Source organism: Liolophura sinensis, chromosome 4 (assembly GCF_032854445.1).
Source record: "Liolophura sinensis isolate JHLJ2023 chromosome 4, CUHK_Ljap_v2, whole genome shotgun sequence".
Classification (NCBI taxonomy): Eukaryota; Metazoa; Mollusca; class Polyplacophora; order Chitonida; family Chitonidae; genus Liolophura; species Liolophura sinensis.
In genome coordinates, this window is record NC_088298.1 from 8,729,699 (window position 1) to 8,757,692 (window position 27,994).

Here is a 27,994-nt window from a genome sequence, read left to right on the forward strand (position 1 = left end):
TTCTGTTCCCATGACAATCCGTGGACGGAAGATATTGCAAAAAATGGTAACTCTAATTAAAAGCATAATTTCTCAAAAGCAATTCAATAAAGCAAATTGCAATCTACATATAAAAAGTGAAAGCTTAAATGTATATGCAAGTCATATTCATATACTAAATATATGAACATAAATATATAACACATATCACAGGTCAATACAAGGAGTAGAAACCTCAATAAAAATGAGGAAAAAAAATACAATTTTTATAAAACTCTGTGCAATACTTGAATTGAATAATAACGGTATACATTTCAACAACTGTACACAAATTGAATTCACAAGTACATCACAAAATTTGTGATAATGTACACATATACATCATGGAAATTTATCAGGCATCCTTTACACAATTTGCATATTAAAGCACATGAAATACAAACTTGAGAAGACATTCTTCATGGCGTGCTTAGGTCAATGTATATGTATTCACATTTTCAAAATATACTCAAAGAAAACAAAATTGTCAAATAGAAACATCTCAAGGTCATACCAAGGTCACTGGTCTACAAATGTGCAAGGTCAAGGACACATATCAAGGCCATTACTTTTTATGCTTGAGTTCAGCCTCTTTCTTTGAGATCTTGACCTCTGTGTCGGCCAATCGATTCATCAGGTCTTCCTTCCTGAGTGACACGGTAATTAACTTCTCGCGGGCGGAGTTCAGTTTGTCCATTTGTGGGTACCCCTCAGCTGCCAGCTTCTTTGTGGCTTCTTTCAACTGAGACTCTTGCAGTAAAACCTGAAAACCAAAGCATAGAAAACAATGGAATGGTGCAAAATTCATGAAGTTACATAAATAAACAAAGTTAGAAACCAGCTCATCTTGGTTCCCAAAACAATGACCTACTAGTGAACAATATAAAGGCCATTTGCGTCTAGAAGCCTTAAATTCCGTCAAATGCTGGCCACCAAGGGAAGTAAACACGCCAGGTATCATCCTGAAAAATCTTTGCTACATGTCTGTTCACTCCATATTCGCTACATATCTGTTTCCTACATATCCGCTACATATGTTCCCAACATAATCACTACATGCCTGTTTCCCACCAATTCGCTACATATCTGTTCCCTACATATTCGCTACATACCTGTTTCCTACATATTCGCTACATATCTGTTCCCTACATATTCACTACATGTCTGTTTCCTACATATTCGCTACATGTCTGTTCACTACATATACTCTTCAGACAAAAATATGATAGAAGATCTGGCAATAATGTTACTAAATGTAACATTATGTAACTTTCATTTCATGAGTTAATTTGGTCAAATGCGTATTTCAGCTGTCAATCAGTGCCTGTGTCACCGCCTCGTAAGATGATTACTCTGATCTAATATTATGGGATGTACAAGTTGTGCAATAAACTGTCAATTTAATTGTGTTTCACGTCCATGTCAAGAGGAAGATTTTAATTTCACTACTTACCTGTGCCAGGTGATCTGACATGTTATCCCACTCTGTCTGCAGCTCTACTAACTGGCTGTCAATCACATCCTTAGGAGCAGGGAGAGGAAGGGCAGGGCGACCAATCGCGCTGGTCTGAAAGTCAAAACATCAGCACAATTATTTACGTGTAACGGATAGCTTTCACCTTCTCAAACTGGCTGCTAACCTCATACAACCAAGGATACAGGACTAATTACGTAAGCCTATTGGATACCATCTTTCCGGAAACTTCACACCTATATATATTTATCAATCATCCTAAGACAAATGTCTTATCAAAAATTACAAACACAAGTATAGTTACAATGTTTTGCCCTAGGAAAATTTTTAAAAATTGTACAATGATTTTATACTGCAGGTACAATGTACCAACCACAATTTCAGTTCTTTCCTGTTCTCAGTTTATCTTTGTATGCTCTTGCAATATAAAACCAAAGTCTTAAAATTGCTTTATTAACATGAGCTCAGGGTTTTGAACCTGTTGGTTGCAGAGCTAAGTTTATTAGGAAACTCTTGTTTTCTAATAAACTTAGCACTGCAACCATCAGGGATTGTGCTGATGGTTGAAATGCAGGATTGTCCCACATCAAACTCATAAGTAAAACAGTTCTCAAATAATGCTCATGTATAAAACAGTTCTCAAATAATGCTCATGTAAAACAGTTCTCAAATAATGCTCATGTAAAACAGTTCTCAAATAAAGTTCATGTAAAACAGTTCTTAAATAATGTTTATGTAACACAATTCTCAAATAATGCTGATGTAAAACAGTTCTCAAATAATGTTTAGGTAAAGCAACAATAAATCACACAGGGATCATCACCAGAGCAGGTGCATGCTGAAAGCCATGTCACATGGCTTTAAGACAAAAATGACAGAAGAACTGCAGCACTAATCGGCCCTAGATTTTCCACCTAAATGGCAACAGGCCATTTTAGCAAAACTTCTGAATTTCCTTTCAATAGGCTTAGCGACATGGTGGATGCGAAAGTTAAATACATTAATCTGAGCACACAGAAATCAACATCTGTAAAGATTTGAATAGATCAAAAGGCACATGTTAGCGCTACAATGACCACTTCTGCAAAACTCCAAAATTTCCTTTAATTTATTTATTTATTGATTTATTTCATTAGTGTTTTCCGTCATACTACGAATACTTAACTAAATTTCCTTAATCTTGAATAGGTTTAGAGAAATGGCTGTTTGCAAAAAAATCCTCATAGTTATGCAAATTTTGATGATCAGTATGGGCATTACTGCAGGGATAGACCTGAAGGGGGGGCACATATGGCTTATACGTATTACTGCAGGGATAGACCTGAAGGGGGGGGGGGGGCACATATGGCTTATACGCATCACTGCAGGGATGGACCTGAGGGGGGGGGGGGGGGGGCACATATGGCTTATACGCATCACTGCAGGGATAGACCTGAAGGGGGGGGGCACATATGGCTTATACGCATTACTGCAGGGATAGGCCTGAAGGGGGGGGGGGGCACATATGGCTTATACGCATTACTGCAGGGATAGACCTGAAGGGGGGGGGCACATATGGCTTATACGCATTACTGCAGGGATAGACCTGAAGGGGGGGGGGGCACATCTGGCTTATACGCATTACTGCAGGGATAGACCTGAAGGGGGGGGGCACATATGACTTATACGCATTACTGCAGGGATAGACCTGAAGGGGGGGCACAGATGGCTTATACGCATTACTGCAGGGATAGACCTGAAGGGGGGGGCACATATGGCTTATACGCATTACTGCAGGGATAGACCTGAAGGGGGGGGCACATATGGCTTATACGCATTACTGCAGGGATAGACCTGAAGGGGGGGCACATATGGCTTATCCGCATTACTGCAGGGATAGACCTGAAGGGGGGCACATATGGCTTATACGCATTACTGCAGGGATAGACCTGAAGGGGGGGCACATATGGCTTATACGCATTACTGCAGGGATAGACCTGAAGGGAGGGCACATATGGCTTATACATATTACTGCAGGGATAGACCTGAAGCGGGGGGCACACATGGCTTATACGCATTACTACAGGGATAGACCTGAAGGGGGGGGGGGGGGCACATATGGCTTATACGCATTACTGCAGAGATAGACCTGAAGGGGGGGGCACACATGGCTTATACATATTACTGCAGGGATAGACCTGAAGGGGAGGCACACATGGCTTATACGCATTACTACAGGGATAGACCTGAAGGGGGGGGGGCACATATGGCTTATACGCATTACTGCAGGGATAGACCTGAAGGGGGGGGGCACATATGGCTTATACGCATTACTGCAGGGATAGACCTGAAAGGGGCTCACCATATGAATCATCTCAACAACAGTTCTCAAGAGACATGGGATCACAAAGAAAACAGTTATGCAAATTAAGCTGATTAATAAACAAATTAATGCAAGGACAGATCTAAAAAAGTATCAGCAGGTTTCAGCACAAATGATCTTCTCAGCCAAAAAATTTCTTGAATGGGTTTAGAGATATGGCAATCACCAAAATGGAGACAGCCATGCAGCTTATGTTGACTAATATGCAAATTAATGCAAGGACAGACCTGAACAGGCCAATACTGGCCCGGATAGCACAGTTGGTAGAGCGTCCCCTTCGGGACTGGTAGATCCAGGATCAATCCTTGATCAAGTCACACCTAAGACTTTAAAAGAGGAAGTTGTAACTTCCTTGCTTGGTGTTCAGCATGAAAGGGGATAGTGCAACGACTGGTTGACCCGTATCAGTATAATGGCGGGGCAGCTTACCTGCCTTCGGTAAGTCATCTTGTTGATGCAGCACTAAATAAAAGAGCGGTGGAAATCCGTCCTGCTACAAGGAGGCACATTACACGTACATGCACCCTAAAGATTCCTTCGTCGTCATATGACTGAAAAATTGTTGAGTACGACGTTAAACCCCAAGCACTCACTCACTCGCACTGAACAGGCCAAAAGGCACAAGTATGAGTCTGAGTGATATTCTCAGCAAAGAGTTACGAATTTCCAGTAAAAAGGTTGAGAGATTTGGTGCAAACAGAGATGCGGACAGACAGGCGAACATACAGACAGTGCCAAGACAATATCCATTGAGGTTGATTATAATTATGCATTGACACTACATTTACTGTTTCCTCTTTCCTCTCTCTCACAACTTCATACTTTACAGTATTAAGACACAAGTTTACTAAGCAAAGATAAAAATGCTGCAAAAAAGACTAATCAAAGCCTTTCTTACCTTTTCGGAACTTCTGCCTTGAGTCCCTTCAGTTCACGGAGACGGTCCCCAAGAAAGTTTGAGGAAGCCAGGTAGCCTCCCTTTGATGCCAGGTACTGACGCAGACGTGCATTGCCTGTGAAGTTCTCAAAGCCTTGAAGACGCTCTGACATTACCTGAAACAGCACAGTGACGGATTGTGTTTCAATTCTAAAATTAAACTGACTGAACGACTGGATAAATGAGGAAAACAGAAGTCTGCTAGAAAGATTTTAATATTAGTCAAAATAATTTAATGAATTCAAATTGTTGATAAGGCCTTTAAGTTCCCTTTTGTGGTGATAAATTTATTGACTGCTTCATGTATTTATAGCTATACCCAAGAATTCACTTATATATGATATTATGACGACAAAGACAACTAGTTCCCCTGGGCTCTACCCAGTTTCCTCCAACCCATAATGCTGACCTTCGATGTATAAGCAAAATATTCTTGAGTACAGCATAAAACATCAATCAACTTAACAAACAAATTTCCTACTGTGATCTGGCTTTATACCAATAATTAAAACAAACCTGATGCCAATCCAAATAAATAAGACCCAATTAAAGAAGTAGCCAATGAAATGTGGGAAAAGGTGATTCAAGGTAATTACCTGAGTTGAGAAGTCTGTTCTGGTTGGTCCATCCACTTTGAGGTCCACCAATTCACCAATCACATTCTGTTTTACATCCGGGCTCTTCACTCCTCTGAGAGCCTCTTCAAGAGCAGCCCTGTTATTGGTCGAACCTGTGCCAATCAGAGAGGCTGTTGAAGGCTTGTTGTGAGTTCTGGAGAAGAACATGTCTTGACAGACGACCTTTAGGGCCTGAAAAATTGAATCAATGAAATATTTTAATAAAAATCTGAATGCGTGTATGTCAGCTTAGGCGTTTTTTGCCTAAAACAAATGATGACAAAAACTCATTCAGCGTGTGTGTAAATACGAGTTCATGCTGTCAACGCGCTGCCGCCAATGAAGTATCATGCCAATGCTAAGACACCAAAAATGACACCCTATCTAGTAATATAATAATGACCCTGGGTCAACCAGTCCTGTTTCCTTGCTCTAACATCTCAATGAAGATGTCCATATGAGGCAGCAAACAACTGCCATTTTCAAAGTCTTTGATATGACCTGATCGAGGTTTGATAGAAAGAGAATGAGAATTTCAGCGAATTTCTGTTTTCCTCCATATCCTATCCATTTTTAGACTTGCTTCTTTTGTCTACATGACCCACCTTATAAAACTGCCGCAGGAACAATGGGTTGGCATCATCTGTGAGGTCATCCACCTTAATGTGGGCCAATGAATGCACAATAACCAGAACGAAATCACCAATCGAATCCATCCTCTCTTTGCGTACAAACAGGATCTTGCGGGCATTTTCGTAAAAGATTGAATTCCGGAAGGGGTTCCTCTTGTAGTTGTTTGCAGGCAGGTTGGACGCCAGTAAGAGCGTTACCTCTGGCGTCTGGATGGTTTCATGGAGCAGGCGGATTATAAAGACGCCAAAGCGGTAGATGACAAACTGGTATGGCGTGATGTTCTTGATATCCACAGGACTAAGGTCACCGCGACACATCCACTGAGCGTCTTTCACGTCAATGTATGAATTGCTGTAATCACCACCTGACAAAAAAAACAAACAAACAAAAATAAATAAAAAACCTATTCACAATACTTTTAAATATCACTGATAAAAAATAGTTTGGTAAAAATCTAACAGGGATTAAAACCTTAAAACAGGGCCTCTGTGGCTCAGTTGGTTAGCACAGCGTAATGACCCAGGAGCCTCTCACCAATGCGGTCACTGTGAGTTCAAGTCAAGCTCATGCTGGCTTTTTCTCTGGCCGTACATGGGAAGGTCTGCCACCAACCTGCGGATGGTCGTTGGTTTCCTCCCACCACAATGCTGGCCGCTGTCGTATGAGTCAAATGTTCTTGAGTGTGGCGTAAAACACCAATCAAATAAATAAATAAATAAATCAAATAAAACCTTAAAACAATGAAAACTTTTTCGCCAAGGAGCAAATCTGTGGACAATGTAAACCACAGACATAATTTGACAAGTTCAAATGTGATGTGGACGGTAATCAGTATTCACAGCACTCAGTACCGAGTGTGACCGCTGTTAGCATGACCAACAGCATCAACTGTGATTACTGACCACTCCATTTTCACACTGCCATTACTGACCTAAATTGTGAAAATCGGGTGGAAATTAAAGGCATGAATGACAATCAATGTTTACCCTATATTGTTGAGAAAGGAATATAAACTTCCTTCCTGCGTCTCGTTATCAATAAAAGACAGTAGTCTAGAGGTACATTCACATTAGAGGTACATTCACATTTAGAGGTACATTCACGTTTAGAGGTATATTCACGTTTAGAGGTACATTCACATTTAGAGGTACATTCACATTTAGAGGTACATTCACATTTAGAGGTACATTCACATTTAGAGGTATATTCACACTTAGAGGTACATTCACATTTAGAGGTACATTCACATTTAGAGGTATATTCACACTTAGAGGTATATTCTCACTTAGAGGTACATTCACGTTTTCTGGAATGACACTGTACAATTCCCTTCTACATTATTTGTATACCTCCATGTATACCTCCAAGTTACAAGGTACTTTTAGTTCTTCAGTCCCCATGCTTACCTAAAATAATTCCCCCCTGAGCTCCTGACATCGGGTTATTCTCCAGCAACTCTTGTAAATCATTTATCTGTTGGAAAAGTGGAGAGGTCATTAGCATATTGACCCAGTCTTGTTCCGTGGTGGGAGACGAGGGAATTGCACGATTTCCTTCCTCAACTGCGGGTCTCCCAGCAGCCCCTGGCGATGACCCAAGCACCTGTTGGCGTTTTTTGGCGTCTTCCTCCATCTGCTTCTGCAAGGCCAGCTTGTATTCCCCATCAATGTCCAGAATCCTGTGTTTCTGTAGCTGCGCTGTTTCACAGTCATGCCTGCGCTTTCTTCGGGCTTCCAGTTTGGCTCTCACCGCCTCAGCGTTGCGACTCTTTTCCTGATGATGCGCCTCTGTTAGCTTCTTCACATTTTCTTCATGCTCCCTCAAGAGTTTCTCTCGATCCTTTTCGTTTAAATTAGAACTCTTTAGTTCTTCTTCCTGCTGCTTGGCTCGCTCCTCAAGCTTCTGGTGTTTGATTCGCTCTTTTTCAGCCTCTCTTTCACGTTGACGCTCAGTTTCACGTTCATGTTCAGATTCTAAGTTCTTTTCCAATTGGCTGAAAAATTCAAAACATTTTTTCACCATTCTTATGAAATCAAAACCATGTTAACATCACAATGTTTCAAAGTCATCTGAAAGTGTCTCTTACCATGTTTTTCTTTGTTCATCTCACTGGTGTTTAAACAACAAGACATTGGCACCAATTATCAATTTATGTATCTATTGATTGGTGTTTTACGCCAAAATGAAGAATATTTCATTTAAATGATAGTAGCCATCATTATGGTGGAAGGAAACCAGGCAGAGTTTAGGGGAAAACCACAGCCATTCGCAAACAGACCTTCTCAGGTACGAGGGGAAGCCAGCATGAACTGGACATGAAAAAATTGCCAGTTACAATGGTAGTTGTTTTTATAGATGGAGAAAAGAGAACTGTCCAGAGAAAGCAACAGTCTTTGACAAATAGCTGAAAAATTTTCCCACTCTATGACACAATTTGATTGCTGTTTTTCACCATACTCAAGAATACTTCGCTTATACAATGGCAGCCAGCATTATGGTGGGAGGAAACAGGTATAGCCCGGGGGAAACCCATCACTATCCGCAGCTTGTTGGCAGACCTTTTCACGTGCGGCTGGAGTGGAAGCCAGCATGACCTGAACTTGGACTCATAGAATTGCATTGGTGAGAGGCTCCTGGGTCATTGCGCCACTCTGGCGTGCTTATCCCCTTGGCCACAGAGCAAACAACCCCCCCGCCCCTTCACTGCAACAAGAGATTTTCACTGGCAAAGCGAGATCAAAGTGTAGAAGACAAGTGATCCTAAATGAACGTCTTTCTGGGCAAGTTAAGCACAAAGAATGCCAAGAGCTTTAGTCATACACAGACTGTAAACCCAAGATTGAAAGGATTTTTCGCAAATAAAAACCACGTGGGAAGATCTGTCACCAACCTGCGGATGGTTGCGAGGTTTCCCCCTGGCTGTGCTCGGTTTCCTCCCACCATAATGCTGGCCGCCGTCGTATAAATGAAATATTATGGCGTAAAACACCAATCAAATAAATAAATCAAATAAAAATCTGCAAGAGCCAACTTACGCAAGTTGAGCCAGCATCTTCTTTCTGCGCTCTTCCTCCTTACGCTTTTCCTCCTCTTTCAACCTCGCCAGTTCAGCTTGCATTTTCAGCAGCACGTCATTTTTGTATTTTTCTGCTTCCTCTTTAGCTCTCTGCGATTCTTCTTCGTACCGCTTATGCAGTCTCTCCTCAGGAGTCAAAGTCTGCATTGCGTCTGCGAGTTCCTGAAGCTGTTTGTCTTTCAGCGAAAGCTTAGCATGCGTCTCTGTGATGTTCAATCGAGTTTCAAGGTCGTGTTGACCTTGAGCTATCATCTGCTGTGTTAGACTGTCAAAATCTGACAGTTGTTTCTGTTAAAAATTATGAAAGAAAAAAAAATGAGAAAACTGATGGAATAAAAACCTTATGTGAAATTGTAACATTTTTGTTTTTTGATTATTGATGTAATCCATTTGCATCAGTTCAAAGGACAGTCAAATTGCTATGTCAGAGGTGACAGTTGCCACCACTCGTAGTTGACACACACAGAGTCTAATGAGTGTAGTCAGACACCACTAGATGCTCATGATTGCAAGGCATTCTCAAAATTTGACACAAACGTTACATGTAAGGTCAACTTTGTGATGAAACATTGCTGTCAAAGTCCTCTAGCCTTCCGCATAACCATGTTGTGATGGTTTACAACATTATTGTAAAAGTCGTCTAAGGTTTTATTGAGGTTGTAATGTAACATTGTTGACAAAATTCTCTAACTGTTTGTTAACCATGTTGTGATGTAACATTGTCAAAATCCTCTAACTGTTTGCTAACCATGTTGTGTTGTACATGTAACACTGTTGTCAAAATTCTCTAACTGTTTGTTAACCATGTTGTAATGTAACATTGTTGTCAAAATTCTCTAACTGTTTGTTAACCATGCTGTGATGTAACCTTGTCGAAATTCTCGGCTTGTTAACCATGTTGTGATGTAACATTGTTGTCAAAATCCTCCAACTGGTTGTTAACCATGTTGTGATGTAACATTGTTGTCAAAATTCTCTAACTGTTTGTTAACCATGTTGTGATGTAGCCTTGTCGAAATTCTCAGCTTGTTAACCATGTTGTGATGTAACATTGTCAAAATCCTCTAACTGTTTGCTAACCATGTTGTGTTGTACATGTAACACTGTTGTCAAAATCCTCCAACTGGTTGTTAACCATGTTGTGATGTAACATTGTTGTCAAAATCTTCTAACTGTTTGCTAACCATGTTGTGATGTAACACTGTTGTCAACATTGTTGTCAAAATCTTCTAACTGTTTGCTAACCATGTTGTGATGTAACACTGTTGTCAAAATTCTCTAACTGTTTGTTAACCATGTTGTGATGTAACATTGTTGTCGAAATTCTCTAACTGTTGGTTAACCATGCTGTGATGTAACATTTTTATCAAAATCCTCTAACTGTTTATCAACCATGTTGTGATGTAATATTGTTGTGAAAATTCTCTGTTTGCTAACCATGTTGTGATGTACATGTAACACTGTTGTGAAAATTCTCTGTTTACTAGCCATGTTGTGATGTAACACTTTTGTCAAAATTCTCTGTTTGTTAACCATGTTGTGATATAACATTGTTGTCAAAGTCCTCCTTTCTTTTTGTGACCATGTTGTGATGAAACAATGTTGTTTTTTTGTTACATATGTTGTGATGCAACAGTGATGTCAAACTTTTCTAGCTTTTTATAACCATGTGGTAATCAAACATTGTTGTTAAAGTCCTTTAACTTTGTTGTAATGTTATGATGCAACATTGTGAACGTTGTGAAGCAACAGTATTCAATAATTTGTCTTCACAGCTCACCTGTTGTTGAGCTTTGAGCAGCTGCTTCTGTTTCTCAAGCTCAGACGGGTTCAAATCTGAAGAGCTTCCTATCAGCTCAATCATTTCCTGAAATAACAAATATGATGTGGTTGATAAGATTTATTTATATCCCTTACAGATTGGCCTTTCAAGTCGTTCTCAAATATATATATATATATATATATATAATAAAACGCTTTCTTAACTTTCTACATTCTGTTATATTCCAACTGCAGTTTCAAACTTCAGGTAATTTTCAAGGAATATATATATATATATATATATATATATATATATACACACACAGCGGCGGCCAGCAGAAATTTAAACCCATGTTATGCTAATCTGGGAACGCTGATAATCATTGTGAAGAAAAAACATTTTATGGTACTTGATTATTTATATCATAAAAAAAAGGTGAAAATATCTTGAAAGATTATCTTGTAAACAAGCAATGGTTACAGATGCCTTCCCGGAATAGTGCATTACTTGATTACATTTAAAATTATTATTTATTTGATGGACAATTACATAATGTATAATGTAGTTAATGAAGAGTTTAAAAAGTACACTCCTCCATGAAATATGGAATTCAAAAGGTCAAATTTCAGACATTTTAGACACAATTTAATCCAAACTTCTACGGTAACAGACACTGAAACACTGCAAAAAAACAACATTTTAAACATCAAACATATTAAATTGTTTGGCATAAGTGTTTTTATCCAATCCCCCACAAAACCATAATCGTTTAGAGTTTCTTTTCCTGTATTCCTGCAATCTTAAGACAACACAACAACCAACCTGTTCAAAAGCTTTCAGCAGAGTCTCCCTATCACTCTGTCTCTTCTCTTCAATCTCTGCCTGAGCAGCTCTTCTAGCAGCCTCCCTCTCTCTCTCAAGCTGTTCCTCCAAGTGGACAGCCTCCTTTGTGTGGCGTTGTCGTAGCACAGTGTACACCATGTTCTCTACCTGTTTCCCATCTTTATTCTGAAATGGTGAAGAAGAACGTTGTTGTTGAAGCATTTTTCATAATTTTACAATCAGTGGGTGACAGTATGCTCATAACTTTACAGCAATTAAAAAAAAAAAAATATTTCAGCATTGATGCAAAAGACGTTTTTTCTCTCATTTATGTCCACTTTTAAAACATTCTCATTAGAATTTATGCAAACAGTTTATTATGAAAATGGCACTAAAATGATTTATTTGAATCACTAAATATGTAAGCTTTATAAATCTGTGCAGATGTATTTCTTTACACCCCACAGTTCTCTCTGAAGGTTTATTTGATTGGTGTTTTACGCCGTACTCAAGAATATTTCACTCATACGAAGGCGGCCAGCATTATGGTGGGTGGAAACCGGGCACAGCCCGGGGGAAACCCACGACCATCTACAGGTTGCTGACAGATCTGAAGGTTTAAAAATACTGGTCAGAGTTGTGAATGAAAAGGTCGAAGAATAAGGGTAGGTTCATTTCGATAATTTTGCTGTAAAGGGAGATAAGCGAGGCAAAGCGAGAATATTTAATAACCATCGGGCACATGTTTTGTAGAACAGGTCCCTGTCAGTATGTCATTTAATCAACAGAAGGAACTAAGCAGTTTACTGTAATTTGCTCTCTAATGCTTGAGGATGTATGGCACTATATTATCATGCTACCTAACTGTGACATTAAGGTTTATTTATTTATTTGATTGGTGTTTTATGTCACACTCAAGAATATTTCACTTATACGACGGCGGCCAGCATTATGGTGGGTGGAAACCGGGCACAGCCCGGGGAAAACCCACAACGATCCATAGGTTGCTGGAAGCTCTCCCCACCTTCCTCCTCTCCAGGAGAGGAAGACAACATGAGGAAGACAGCTGGACTTGAACTCACAGCGACATAAAGGTAGATGTAAGCTTAAAAACATTCAAACCTTGACAGAGTCTTTGAGTGTGGACTGTTCTATGTCACGCGACAGCGAGTCAGTTAGTCTGTCACGTTGTTGTTGCTGCTCGTTCAGCTGTTGTAGCGTCTCTACACTGTGTTTGTCAGCCAGCTGTTTGGCTTGGCGAGCTCTTCTTTGTTTGATCTGAAAAGAGGTAAGAAAAGTTCAGCTTACAATATGAATAGTTTTTAGTCAGTTATTAGAGTGATGTATTATTCTGCTTTGGAATTAAAAGGCAACAAAATCAGTTTTCTGTAAGACTTGAACAGGAATTGAACTCCTGACCTGTGGTACAACAGGTAACAACTATAACCACTATGTGTACATGATGCAGCTGTCTTTTGTACAAGCATTCACCTTGTCAGCAATGAGCTCCCTCTGCCTCTGCTTCTCCTTGTCCAGGGACATTCCGAGTGTCTCCATGTCCTGCCTATGTTTAGCCAGTAGTTTTTCATACTCCTCCTGTGACATGTCCTTGTGTAGGAGAATGTCACGCTCAAACTTGGCCTGCTGGGTATCCAGAGCCTATCCACATAAAAATATTTGATGAAAAAAAGTTTCTTCAGTAATTAAAGAAATATTCATCAAGTGAAAGACCATAATACTGTGCATACCTGTAATCAGGATACCCCATAAAAATCATGATGTACTTTGGGCAACTCTAATCCCCAAGAGGCACTGTATTATTCAAGTTCGTGACATGGGTACTCAGTGATGGGATGCCTCACAAAATATGGGAGTTACCAGCACCATATATTTCCATATTCGGTCACTCAGTAGTCATGTAACTAATTTTTTCCTCCAAAAAAACCACCAATTCAGCGCAAAAGACTGACGTGTAGGCGAATCACTTCAGAGATGTGACCACAGAATTCACAAGCAAAAAAAGGGAGATAACCTAGTCAGCAGACACATGTGACCTCAACCTTGATCAGGATACAAGAATATACACATCCCCTACACGACATATACTGTCCATTTAATGTGAAGTATTTTGTATGACGAGGGACAAATAACTTTATGAGTGCTCCTATGTGCTCCTATGGCTCATTAGGAAAACCTTGTGTGAAGCCCCATGCAAGTTGGCATTGCACTTTTCATTGGACTAAACTCGTAGTGTCTCTCTGTTAAAATCTATAAACTGGTACCATAGATAGTAAAACTGTACAGGAAGTCTCGAGGTTATAATTTGACATTCTTCCTCAAAGAACTCTGTTTGGCCAGAACACTGACATATTTCAAATTTTTGTTTCTTGTTTATGTGATTGGTATTTCAAAACTATACTGTTCAATTTTTCATGCGTGCAGAAAATGCAATCTGGAATATAGGGTTAAAAATCAGACAGGTGAGTCAGGCGACTAACCTCATCAAACCTGCAACAATGGGAACCCTTAATTTATTTATTTATTTATCTGATTGGTGTTTTACACAGTACACAACAATATTTCACTTATTCGACGACGGCCAGCGTTATGGTGGGAGGGAAGTCCGCAGACCCCTGGGGGGAAACCCAGAACCAACTATCTCCAGAGTGCTGGCAGACCTTTCCTCGTCCGGCTGGAGAGGAAGTCCCAAGCTGGTGCAATAAACTCCTTGGCCACGGAGACTCCATCCCCCCCCCCCTACCCCCACTCAATAAGCCTGGAGGACTCACTTCTTTTCTTCAAACTGATATTGTTTTAACTTTTGACCTACCAGTTTTTTCTGCAGCTCAATCTTCTCATCAGACTGACTGCTGTCTTCACTAAGATCTCTGTTCAGTTTCTGCTCCAGTTTCCTCTGCTCTTCCAACTGTCGCTTCGCCAAATCCTCTTGCTCTGAGGTTTGCTTTTCGATCAACTTCTCTCGCTGTTCAACAGTCTTGTCGCCATGGATACGATCACAGATAGCGTCAATAACTTCTCCAGTTTCAGGATCGCCCTTTGAGGCCTGAATAACAATTCAATATTTCATAGTCTTGATTATTTACATATCAAAATTGCTACAAATTTAAACTAAACCATTGGTTTTCTGTCCCTTAATGCAGCCAATGAAATGTGTTTAATACAAGTCCTTACACACTTTAACCACTGAGAAATGATCTCAGAATTAATTCATAGTTGTTTATTATATAAGTCTAAAGCGAGTCACTATTAACATAACTCTTAAATGAAATTCTTTGTCATTTTAAAACTATTCTCAAAGCTATCCACTTTTCTCTCACTTTACAGTACTTGTTTGCAATACAGACTTCAGAATTCATCCTGCACTTAAGTCACACATGACGTTGAGATGGGGCTCACAATTAGGAGTGATTATGTTTACTTAGTTTGTCAGACCATGAGTTGGAATACTTCAATAACAAACACAAGGAAACACCAAATTTATTTTGTGTTTTATGGGTGAATGCGAAAATGGAATATACCCTAGTGCCCACCTCCATGAAAATCTACCTTCTGATTTTGTCCGATTTTGATTTTTTTTTTCTATTTATTTTCCTGATTTTCAGTGATTACACAAATATGTCAAGAGGAAAAATTGCTGGAATAGTTCATATTTTCCATAAACTAGATGATTTTTAAGTTTAAAATTAAAAAATTAATTACTCTGTCTGTAAAAATAACAATTTAAACTGGTGTGGCCAAATAATTATGATCCAGCAAAGAATTTTTTCAGTTACACATGTATCATCAAATTCAGCTTGGAGACATTTACATATTTTTAACAAATCACACCTTTTCTTTCAAACGTTGTCTACAAAACTGTTAACCAATCAGAGAGCAGCTTACATGTTTCTTGGTGATCTCCTCTAATTCGGTCGACACTTTGCCTTCCTTTGTCAGCTCTTCTTTCATCCTTTTTCGGGCGGCCAATTTCGCCATGACGGCATCTCTCTGAATGTTCTTCTGTTTCATTAGCTCTTCTTCCATCTTCAGTGTATCTTCACGGAACTGTGAAAGGATCTGGTCACGTTCTTCTTCACTTTTATTCTGGAGCATTTCTCTTAGGGCCGTGGCTTGCTGGGCCTCTAGTTCCCTCTAGCAGAAAGGGAAACAGAATCTTACACTGTAGGGTGCATTTACATACATTTCAGGAGATCAATAACACACGAGAACTTTTCACTAATATTATTATGGTATGGATGGTTGAACTTCCCACTTCCCCCATTGTGCCTATTCCATATTTTCATAACACAAAGGTTACTTCCCTATTCAAGGAATTACCTCCCTTGACAAGCAGATATCCGTCTTTTCTTTAACTACTGAAGCAGATGGGACTATGTGAAATACTGCCGTTTACTTTGTCTGTTTTCCAATGTACAGAAGCAAATTGCAATGATTCATATGTAGTTAATTTTAACAGGAAACTTCAAAAGTGGATTAGTCACATTTAATCACTGTGGTTGCATAAATTTCATCACAATGGTAAAAGTACTCCCAGCAGCAATGCTAACAGAATTGTATAACTGAACTGAAAGCTACAATCAAGGGAGGTAAATCCTTGAAAAGGGAAGTAACCAACATATTACGAAATTCACCAATAGATGGAATCAGGGCCCTATTAGTACTTCTGTTTCTCAGGAAGGACGAATGTAATTAATGGGGGTCTAAGGTCAGATGACTTGCACTTGCGGCCATGTTGGATCTCTAACAATAGAGTTTCCAGGTCCAGAGCAAATAATGAAAAACAGACACTATACAGAAATTGGAAAGTTTCTTTCAGCCATTATTACCATCATTTGTATGAGATATATTTTAATACAAAACGTAGATTTATTAACAAGGCTATTAAAGAGCTCGCCTGTAGGAGACACATGAATGCAAAACTTCAGCTCAATACATAAAGAACTGAAATTGCAAATTTGATAATTCACAGTAATTAATATGCACACAGAACATCACCCCTGTGTCATTGTGCTTTATATGCATTTAAAAGTTCAGGTCAATACATACAATGCTTTTGAGATACCAGCCTAACACTTTGAACACTGATTCTAATACACAATACACCAGGAATTCAGTAATTTATGGTATTAAAAATGCACACACGCACTGTATGAACGATGGAATATCCCTGTTGTGTTATTGTGCTCTACATGTGTTTAAACCCTGGTCTCAATACCTGCAGTACTTTTTAAGATACCACCCCTAATATTTTGCTTAATGTTGCTTTCCCTGTTATTGGACGCCGACGCCGACACTCAGGATACGACTTACGCTACATCTGTACTTTGTACAGGCCAGCTTACAACGTATGTGATTGCTTACCTTCTCTAGCTGTCTGGCGCTGTCTAAAATTGCCTGTTCCTCCGACAGCCTATCAGCCTCTTCCTGATTCTCTCTCGCTTTAAGAAGCTCGTTCTTCTCATCACTGGACAACCTTCTCTCTTCTTCCTCGGACAGTTTCTGAGATTTCCTGTGATCTTTCCTCTGTCGAAGTTTAGCCTTCAGCTCTTCAGCCCTTTTCTTTGCCTCCTGGGACCTTTTCTTCAAATCTGCGATGAGTTTGTCCTTCTGGGCATTGGTCAAGTTAAGACGTTTTATGCGGTCTGCGAGATCTTCGCCGTACAGTCCAACAGTGATGTCGCTAGCTTCAGCCCCATTCCTGTCCAGCTCTGCCTGCAGTTTTTCTTGTTGTTGTTGTAGCTTAAGAAGGTCTTGGTCAATTTGGTCGTTGGTTGGTAAAGTCATAGCTGGGACACTATCCGCAGGCAAACCATGTGATTTTGCTTCCTCAATATGGCTGCGATGAAGATCTTTCTTCTGTTGCCGTCGGCGATCTTGCAGCTTCTTTCTAAGAGCAGATAACTGCTGCTGCTTCTGTTTCTCCAGTCCTTCGTTGATATTTTGAAGGTTTTTAGCGTACTCCATCATGATTTTCTCCTTCTCTTGTTCAGTCGAGGCACTGAGCAGTTTTCTTCTCAAGTCTTCTTGCACCTTTTCTGTGGCCTCTTTCTTCCCATCGGCGCAACTTTTGATTGTGTCATTGATGGAATCCATTTCTTCCTTTGACAAAGCGCTCTCCAGCTTTGTGGCTTCGTAAGCCTGCTTTTCAAACAAGTATCTTCCTTTCTCTGCCACTTCATTGTCAGACTTAGGGACGTTTGGACCCACTTTGGACGGATCGCCTACAACATACACCTTTTCATCGTCAGTCTTGGTTGTCTTGCTATCCGGAGATTTCTGTAAAGGCTTTACTGTTGTTACATTTCTATCTTGGTAGTTACTTGTTGTTGTTGTTTTAACCAGGTTGCTTTCTTTGACTGGTATCTCCTTCGTGATCTGTGATACTGACAACCGTCGTTTGTCCACCACCTTGTATCAAATTCAACAAATCGGCAGACAAATAAAATGGCCCTCCACCTTCGAGCAAAGCTATTAACTGTTTCAGAAGTGGAATCAATTCAGAATCTGAAGATTCGCTGGAACCCTCTGCGTTGCCGTAGACACCAGACAACTGAGCATCATAGTCTCCAGCAAGAAGCACTGATCTGGTCAGAACAGCTTTAGCTTCCTTTGTCAGCAATTCTGACCTCTGCCGGGCGTATTCCAAAGCTGAGTGCTCTGCATCAAGCACTTCCATGCGGGTGCGAATCTGTTCCCTCAGTTCCGACTGTAGCCTAGTCTTTGCCTGTTTGTATCGTTGCAAAGCGGTATTTTCCGCTTCAGGATTTAAAGCACCTTCAAGGTCACTTATCCTATCCTTGAACTTCTTTTCTTCTGCTTGAAGCTTTGATGACAACTTTCGAATAGTGTCTGCAAAGCGAACATGCGCGCCAACATGCGATTCCTCGTGGTCGCGTTCTGATTCGTCTCCTTGACGCAGCACGGCAATGACGTCTGGCGGCAAAACTACGGCATATTCCTCCTCGGCTGCAGCCCGCCTTTGAACTTCTCTTTTCGCAGATTCATTTGACGCATGCGCCTGAGCGTCAACCTCTGACAAATGTTTCTCCAACTTCTTGGAATTCACAGAATCGATATCGAAAAGCAAACTCTGCATCAGCTGATGTTCCTTCAATGTAAGCTCCTCCTCTCTTTGCCGTTGGCGACGCCAGAAGCTTGCACGGGCCACTATTTCATCCTCTAGAAGAGCTGTGGCCCCCAAGGGAGGTTTGCGCTTTACGTGCCCACTGCTAGACAAGGTGACGGGAATGATGTTACCTGATTCGGGGCTCACACGGACCCCACTTATTGGACTTAACTCTCCAGTCAAGGGATCAACAGCTTTCTTCCCTATCATGATAGGTATCAGACCTGTGGGAAAAAGTTAGTCCATAATTTATAATTTATCTAGATGTACTGTATTTCATATAAAGTTTGCTATGTACAAATGTACTTGCAATAGCACATTGAAGCTTTCAAAATATAATTTTGAAGCCAACACTTTAGTTTTCTGATATGCAATCCATCAAACTTCACAAAAAAATCTTTAAGTGACCTTGCAAAGTGGAAAAATAAATCAGAAATGAGGAAAATGTGTCATCTGAAAAATGCTAAACTTCAGGTGAATACAGTATTTCCCCCAAAATCCATGGTTTTAAGTATAGTATTCAAGGAATACAGGCACAGACGTCCTTGCTGACCAAGTGATCTAATGGGTTCTCCTGTAAGACAGCTTGTTCTTAGCCAGGAAAAGGTTATGTAAACAACGCCAGATTCCACATGACTTACCTGCCCCATATGGATCTTCCATGGTACCTCCAAGGGGCACAACTCTGCCTGTTTTCTTGCTGTGTCCAGCACCCAGAATGGGTACATCCTGCTCTGTGCCGCTGGGGTCTGACATCGTTGTGCCGATCAGAATCGGAAGTAACTCTCCAGTCTGTGAAAACTCATACATTCCTGTGATAAAATAAGCATGTGCATCTTTACAAAAAAGGTTTTCATTCTCAGTTAATAAAAAGTAGTCTATGCAGTCTATTGTTGTTGTTCAATAATGTTAACGAAATCACCATAAAGAGATTGTAACAATGGTGACAATAAACAAATGTGGTGGAATATCGTTGCATGCGAATAGTTTTGCACAACAAAAATAGCTTCATAAGTGACACATTCAAGAAAAATATGCGTCCATGGTAATCCTGCGGGACCAGTTGGAAAGGCGGATCAATATGCATGGGTCAATGAAGGTTACAAAATGGCCGAGGAAATATTTATTTATTTATCTGATTGCTGTTTTACGCTGTACTCAAGAATATTTCACTTATACAACGGCAGTCAGCATTATGGTGGGTGGAAACCGGGCAGAGCCTGGGGGAAACCCATGACCATCAGCAGGTTGCTGGCAGACCTTCTCATGTACAGCCGGAGAGGAAGTCAGCATGGTCTGGACTTGAACTCACAGCGACTGAGAAAATATAATTTGACTGGAGTGCTCACGAGTTGACGCTTTGCATTGCCGGGCTGTTTTGGCACTGAAAATTATCGGATAATTAAAAAATCATGCGTGCATTTGTTATCTAGATGCAGACATTGCATTGCATCCCAAATAAGTTGTCTTGCATCCACAAGAAAAACAAGCTCGATTTTGTGAATACAAAACTCTGGCACTAGCTCTATCTTCATAAACCAATAAAATTCATAAGGCCTAAACCTTAAATTTATTTATTTATTTATTTGATTCGTGTTTGACACTTTACTTAAGAATATTTCACTTATTCGACAGCAGCCAGCATTATGGTGGGAGCAAAAACCGGGCAGAGCCTGAGGGAAACCCATGACTATTCGCAGGTTGCTGGTAGACCTTCCCATGTACGGTTGGAGAGGAAATCAGCATGAGCTGGACTTGAACTCACAGCAATCGCATTGGTGGGAGGCTCCTGGGTCATTGCACTGTGCAAACTGAAGAGTCTGGGGTATAAGTTTGTCAGTTTCAGATTGTTAAAAAATATGAAAAGAAAACAATTCTGTCATATTTAAAGCCCCTAATGGAATACCTGGTGATCCTCCAGTGGTAGCTAAGATGGCTGCTCGATCTTGTCTGCGCGCTATGTCATGACTTGTGCGCAGAAGATGCGTCTTCAGGCGATTTCGGGCTTTGGACAGTTCCTTCAAAGACATCTCAAGGTTGTTTTGTTCCAGTCGAACGTTGAGGGATTTGGGTGATTCAATGGCTTTGGCACCTGTAGCGTGAAAATTAAGATTACACCATAATGATGATGTGAAGAAATCTGACACCATAATGATGACATGGAGAAATTTGACACCATAATGATGACGTGGAGAAATTTGACACCACAATGATGATGTGGTGAAATTTGACACCATAATGATGATGTGGTGGAATTTGACACCACAATGATGACGTGGTGTAATTTGACACCATAATGATGATGTGAAGAAATTTGACACCATAATGACATGGAGAAATTTGACACCATAATGATGACGTGGAGAAATTCATTACACCATAATGATGATGTGAAGAAATTTGACACCACTGTGTATTTTGATGTGGTAAGAAAAGTGCAAAACAAAACAGTAATAAATGTGTGCCAAACTGTGAGTGAGTAAGTGAGTGAGTGAGTGCTTGCGGTTTAACATTTGACAAGGAAGGAATGCTTCGAGTGCATGTAATGTGCCTCCTTGTTGCAGGACAGATTTCCTCCGCTCTTTATCTAGTGCTGCTTTACTGAGACACCTTACCCAGGGCAAGTAAGCCACCTCGCCTGAACCATTATACTGATCTACCACTCCCGACACGGATGCTCTACAAACTGTGCTATTGGGGCCCGTGTATCAAATTGTAGGTACGTAGATGATAATATGGCACGTACAAAACTGTTACAGAGCAAAACTATCATAAAAATAACATTGTCACTGAAAGACTATACCCTGCACCACATTTAGTGGGGCAAATTTTCACAAAATGTTTCACAGGATTTTTGTTTGTTACATTCTGTAAGGAATTCAAAAGAAGCATTTTCTGTCCTTTATTTTCCTATCCATCAAACCTTTCATCACAACTTACCCATGACCGCATCTCTGTAGGCACCCAAGGAGTCCAGGGCACGCGCTTCACACGCTAACACATTCGCATCCAAAAGTGCCTGGTAACCACCACTAGAGGGCAGCACCTGGCCGTTCCAACGGTAACCACTGTAGGTGCGTACAAGTTTGGCACTCATCGGGTCGACGTATGATTCTCCTGGTATGATAGGTGCAATAGTTTGACCTTCATGAACTCCGCCCACAGGGACAACCCCTCCTGTCCAACAAAGTTAACAGTATTTACACGACATAACTTTTTTTGTGCAAAGTCGATGTATGTGGACGGAATTTGCATGTGGATAGAATTTACATTTTCTTCATTGTTTCCACTCCATCAGCAGAGGAGAACAACTGTAAAGAAAGAATTTTGTTTTTTTTGTTTTTTTTTTTTTTTGTTTTTTTTTTTTTTGATTGGTGTTTTACGCCGTACTCAAGAATATTTCACTTATACGATGGCGGCCAGCATTATGGTGGGTGGAAACCGGACAGAGCCCGGGGGAAACCCACGACCATCCGCAGGTTGCTGGCAGACCTTCTCACATACGGCCGCCAGCATGAGCTGGACTTGAACTCACAGCGACCGCATTGGTGAGAGACTCCTGGGTCATTACGCTGCGCTAGCGCTTTAACCGACTGAGCCACGGAGGCCCCAAGAATTTTGTTCCTAACTCTCCTGCAATTTACAAAACTTGCACTGCTGTTTAGTTGATGCAGCAAACTATTAAAATAAATTACCAAAATTCAAGGCTTTTGTGGCCTGAGAAAGATACTTTTTTAATAAGAAGATATTTGGGGAAGGTAACTGCAAAGTCAAAACTGCTGTCGGCACTGCAAAATGCACGTCAAAATCTGTACTGAATTTAAAACAACATAATGACAGTACTCTGGCTAATTCCTCAACATTTTCTAATCTGAAAATTAAACTTTTAGTGTGATTAATAGACCTTTTTAATTTCATTTTGGAGAAAAAAGTACATTAGTTGTGTTGGTCAGGTTCAGGGCTTCCCCAGAAAATGTATACCAGTGTACACAAAATATGCTCTCAGGATGTGCTTCTCCACTTCTGGATTGCTGTACCTGATTCTGGATCCAACGAGACTGTTAAAATCGGGACAGGTGTTCCTGACTCTGGGTCAATCATCAGCGACCCCACCTCGATGGGAACAGGTAGGCCTGTCACGGGGTCCACGTGAGTGCCCCCTAGTGGCAGAACTGCGCCAGATGATGGATGGATGGTCACGGCCAGGATGGGTACATGAAGTCCACTTTCAGGGTCTGGGATCGGGTTACCGAATTTCAACTCCCCTGGATTTTCCAGAGGAGATAGCTTAGTCTGGATGGGAGTTCCGTCGCTAGGTTTCGTGGGATACGGCACATAGGGAATCAGTGGATCTTCCGAACGTGGCACTTCGCCTGCAAAAAAAAAAAAAAAAACCCAAACTGGTAAATAATTTGAAGACCAGTCGTTTTCTACAGATAGTGCTTACCCTAAATGACCATGAATTTTGTCCAAGAACCTGCCCATTTTTCCTGATTCAGAGAGTCTCTTTTGATTATAGGCAGGTGTTCTGAGGTTGCTTGGGACATGGGATGATATTTTCTACTGCAAAATTGTACGTGACATTTATTTGCCTCTAAAAATGCACTTTTGAGGATAAAATTTCATATAGGGCAAAAAAGGTCATGTAGGGCAAAATCAGTGAAAATTGAACTGATCTAAATTACTATTTACATCTACCTCTTTGTTTATTCCTGGAAAACGGTGATGTGGTACATCGACATAAGGGGGGAGGCTGAAAAGTTCATGGCCTGAGGTACAAGTACTTAAAGAAGAGTCCTTGATCAATGTTCGATCAATACCTCAAAGAATAATTATCTTGACGATCTGATAACTTCATTTATATATTGATACAGATATGCTCCAATAGCAACCTATAAAACAAGCAGATAGGATGACTCGTAGTACCTCAAGCCGAAAAGTTTTCAGCCTCCCCTTGTATGTGCACTCACAATATTTTAATCGTATTAATGTTCAAAAAGTACTCATGATTTTTCACACATTTCATGGTAGTCAGGATCATTTGCGGCAGAAACTAGATTGCTCAAACACCATTCCCTGACACCTGAAAAAAACACTGACTCAGGGCTTCAGCCAACCCAGCAAGAGCAAGATAGCAGCATGTTCAAGATGTCCACCAGTATTTATTTGTTTCTTTGACTGGAGTTTTACTTCATACATTTCTAAGCTTATTCACCCTAGCTAAGCTTTACAGTGGAAGGAAACTGAGCAGATACCGACAGGAAACCCACCACCATCTGCTGGTTGCTGATGACAGGAGAGGAAGCCAGCATGAGCTGGACTTTAACTCACAGCAATCACATTGGTTAGAAACTCTAGGGTCAGTGTACTGACATAAAATGCTAAAACCATTTGGCCACAAGACGTCAGTGAATAATTTGTGAATAATTTTGCCATTGCAAACAGTCAAGACCTGATGTACAACATTATATAATATCTCATTTACCTGTTGCAGAATCCACAGTAAACAGAAGTTTTGTAGACACCGTGTCAAATGCCACATTTCCGTGGATCGGTAAGACACGTCCTGTCTGTGGATGTACAAAATGATCGGCAGGAATATCAACAGCAGCGCCATCTGCAGTCATCATCTGCGTGCCACCAAGGGGCATAACTAGACCAGTGGTTGGGTTGACCCTGACAAGGTCGGGCATCTGAACCTTGTTGGCGTCACCTGTGAATTATAAACTTTTTATTTATATATTCATCCACTTATGCATTTATTTAATTAATTTATTAGGGCTTCAAGCCACACAGGGTTGAAGTTTCTTAATAAATGCCGGTGTTGCAGTGCTCGAAAAATTGTCCAAAGGCCAATTCGGTATATTTGGCACTTTGAGGTCCCCATGTTATATGAAGCATTTTAAATGCATTTATGTCTAGGAGGAATGTACGAATATTGCAAGCATGCTACCTAACGTAGTTTGACGTCGTGATTATGAATCTGGACTTACTTCTTTCCTGCGATGTGTACTTTTGCCGCCAATTGAGATCAAATTGCGAAAAAGCACAATTTCCCACCACATTTGGAGGTCTCGTGAGAGAAACTGTTGTAGCTGTAAAGCTGAAAATCACTGAGTGTACAGCGCTATACATGTACTCTATGTGTGCTAAAAATCGTTGAGCTGTGTCGAAAGAGAGGCAACATGCATGCCATCAAATATCGCCCGAAGGTCAATTTATTCCGTTTGGCACATCTACATATACAAGCTGTATAGTGTACTTACAATGCACTAATGACCGCGAAGAATGTTGGCTTTCTAATTAAGATGGTTATGTATCTATACATGGACACCATTAAGGTAACCAGAAGTGACACCACATAGGCCGGCAATACCAGCTTGAACCCCTGCATCGCTGCTTTAGCAGCTTCATTTTTTATTTATTTATTTATATATTTATTCCTTTATTTTTATTTCTTGTTTGATATCATACTCAAAGCGACTTACATATTTTATCCATATGTGATGCAAACAATATTGATGGAAAACAAATGGTCTTCAACAAATGTTACTTATACTGTGCAAATGGTTATCTGTGCTTCCTAGATCAAATATTGTCGACACAGCCAGATAGATCCCTTGATTATTTTAATTTACATTAGAATGGCATTTCATTTATACGATAGGCAAGAGGAAACCAAAGAGAGCCAGAGACAACTGAGACGTTATATTTTGACTTAAGACAGATATCTGTCTTGACATCTTACCAAAGAGCTCCTGTGTAGTGACAGGTGTTCTTGTCCCAGGGTGCATGATTTGCCCTCCGCTACCCTCTCCGATAACACCCCACGCCCCCACACGATGGCTTTCCTCTGTCACTTCACCAGCCATCTTCTCCAGTAGAATTGTGACTCTGTTCTCCACGATCTGGTGACGCACTTTGTCAAATTGCCCATCCGTGGAGAGTTCCCCTTTCTGCAGAAGTTCCGTGTGCTGTTCCAGCAGCCGGTTGGCTTCCCTGAATGCTGCTTCGAACGCCACCTGGTGCAGAGCATTTGTGAATTTGTACTTATCTATTTCCTCTTTGCCAAATATTTGACAAATGATTTGGTCAATACAGTGAGAGTTGGAATCAAATGTGACTGCACACGCTAACAAAATGGCGTTTCCTGCACATACAACAATGCTTATACTTTATGTAGTGGGTCACAGATTTTTCAAATTTTCAAATTTCAAAGCAAACAATTTCCACCATACCTGATGCTGTTCCCGTAGTAACTCGTCATCTTCCAAAATTTCTCTCTGACGATCCAGTATTACTTCAAAACGTTTCCCAATTTCTTTTCTTCGCTCCAGCTCAATTTCCAGAGCCTCAGCTTTCCTCTCATAATTCCTCAAATCTTCATCAGTAGCCAATGCCACTTTGCCTTTCAAATTCATCTTGGCAGCCCAAAGGCCTTTGAGAGAATCACTCTGATTGGCTATTCGCTGATACATCTGTTTTACCTGTTACAACACAACACGTAAGATTCCTAAATTGGATCTCGAAATACACTCTGTATTGAGAGAAAAATAGTGGCCAATGAAATTTTACCTTCATATTTAATCGTATCTGCCCAAGAACATTTTGGAAAGGCTCTGTAAAGTCTCGGTTATATTTATCGATTATGAAACCATATTCAAGGAATGTATCATTTCCACGGTAAACTTAGAAAAGATTATACAATAATATTAGCTGTTAGGAGTTAAGACTCTCATTTCTATTTATTCATTTGATTGGTGTTTTACGCCTTAGTCAAGACTATTTCACTTATATGATGGTGGTCAGCATTATGGTGGCATGAAACAGGGCATAGAACGGAGAGGATGCTAGCATGAGCTGGACTTGAACTCACAGAGGCTCGTGGCTTAATCTCTTAAATTCGTCTCTCAAATTTATCCTTGAAGTCATACTTAAAGTTTTATTTGCTATGCATCATGGGAATTATTCTACCATTTTGAGCAATTTCAGATGTCACCCAACGATCGAACAGATAGAAAAATATGCTGCCTTCTGCATGACTCGATCATGTGACCTCATGACTGACAGTTGTCACCACAAACTTACCTCATCCTTCTGTTTCCCAAGAGTTCGCGTCACGTTTTTAGACTGAGTTGCCAGCGTGGAGTACAAAGTTGGCGCACTGAATCCCTCCAGGTCAACTTGCTGGTCATAATCCCAGAATTCATCTCCTTTAACTTCTACAGCATTCGCTGAAAGGAAAAGAGTGAGTGAGTGAGTGAATGAGTGAGTGAGTGACTGCTTGTGGGTTTAACGACGTACTCAACAATTTTTCAGTCATATGAAAGGAACCCTTAGAGTGCATGTCATGTGCATCCTTGTCAGGACAGATTTCACAGCTCTTTTATCTAGCGCTGCTTCATTGAGATACCCCGCCAAGCCATCACACTGATATGTGTTAACCAGTCGTTGCACTACCCACTTAATGCTCAACGCCAAGCCAGGAAGTTACAACTTCCTCTTTTAAGGTCTTCGGTGTGACTCGACCCAGGATTGATCCTGGATCTACCGCTCCCAAAACGGACGGAAAGGAAAAGAGATGATTATCTGCCTGGTTAGAGATAGACGACTTGCATATGATTTTGTTTGCTTTTTAAGTCTGGATGAGTTTTTATTTCTTTGCTTACAACTGTAAGTGGAACATTTTATAAAAAACAATAATATTTCTTGAATGAGAACTTTGTACATTTTTTTCACGTCTAAAATAGTTATATGTGTGACTATTTTTTGAACACAACTGCATTAGAAAAATTTTAACAGGCTAAAATTTCTTAGAGTAAAAAAATGCTAAAATATGAAATAAGGTTCATCACGATGCATAAAAATACTTTTATTTATTTTTCCGGATTTTTTAAGAGTGTTAAATGGCATTCAAATATTTGAATACTATGGTGGGTTTTATGAGCCATACTGAGGTGTCTAGGAACTCTGACATCACATCAACTTCTTCTGATGTTCACCCAAAGGAAAGAATTTTTGGAAACATTATTGCAGTAATCGTTTACTCATGGGTAAAAACAGTTATTCCACAGTCAGTGTCGTGATTAGAGTTGGAAAAACTTCCAGTGACGTCAGAGTTCCTAAACTCTGATAGTATGTTCCAC

At 40.3% G+C, this 27,994-nt stretch overlaps 1 protein-coding gene across 1 annotated transcript in view; it reads right to left on the reverse strand.

Moving 5' to 3' along the window:
* Window positions 1-32: 32 nt before the first annotated feature.
* Window positions 33-27,994, reverse strand: part of LOC135464380 (uncharacterized) — a 173,902-nt gene continuing 145,940 nt past the window's right edge. The window contains 24 exon segments of the mRNA XM_064741806.1: window positions 33-781; window positions 1,472-1,585; window positions 3,504-3,516; window positions 4,753-4,907; window positions 5,388-5,600; window positions 6,014-6,405; window positions 7,448-8,034; window positions 9,077-9,405; window positions 10,898-10,984; window positions 11,702-11,887; window positions 12,824-12,979; window positions 13,193-13,360; window positions 14,532-14,765; window positions 15,605-15,853; window positions 17,084-18,072; window positions 18,107-19,072; window positions 19,490-19,660; window positions 20,755-20,931; window positions 21,789-22,025; window positions 22,886-23,221; window positions 24,334-24,561; window positions 25,597-25,870; window positions 26,087-26,335; window positions 26,937-27,082. Coding sequence (XP_064597876.1) covers window positions 584-781; window positions 1,472-1,585; window positions 3,504-3,516; window positions 4,753-4,907; window positions 5,388-5,600; window positions 6,014-6,405; window positions 7,448-8,034; window positions 9,077-9,405; window positions 10,898-10,984; window positions 11,702-11,887; window positions 12,824-12,979; window positions 13,193-13,360; window positions 14,532-14,765; window positions 15,605-15,853; window positions 17,084-18,072; window positions 18,107-19,072; window positions 19,490-19,660; window positions 20,755-20,931; window positions 21,789-22,025; window positions 22,886-23,221; window positions 24,334-24,561; window positions 25,597-25,870; window positions 26,087-26,335; window positions 26,937-27,082 — 6,854 coding nt within the window. The 3' untranslated portion in view covers window positions 33-583.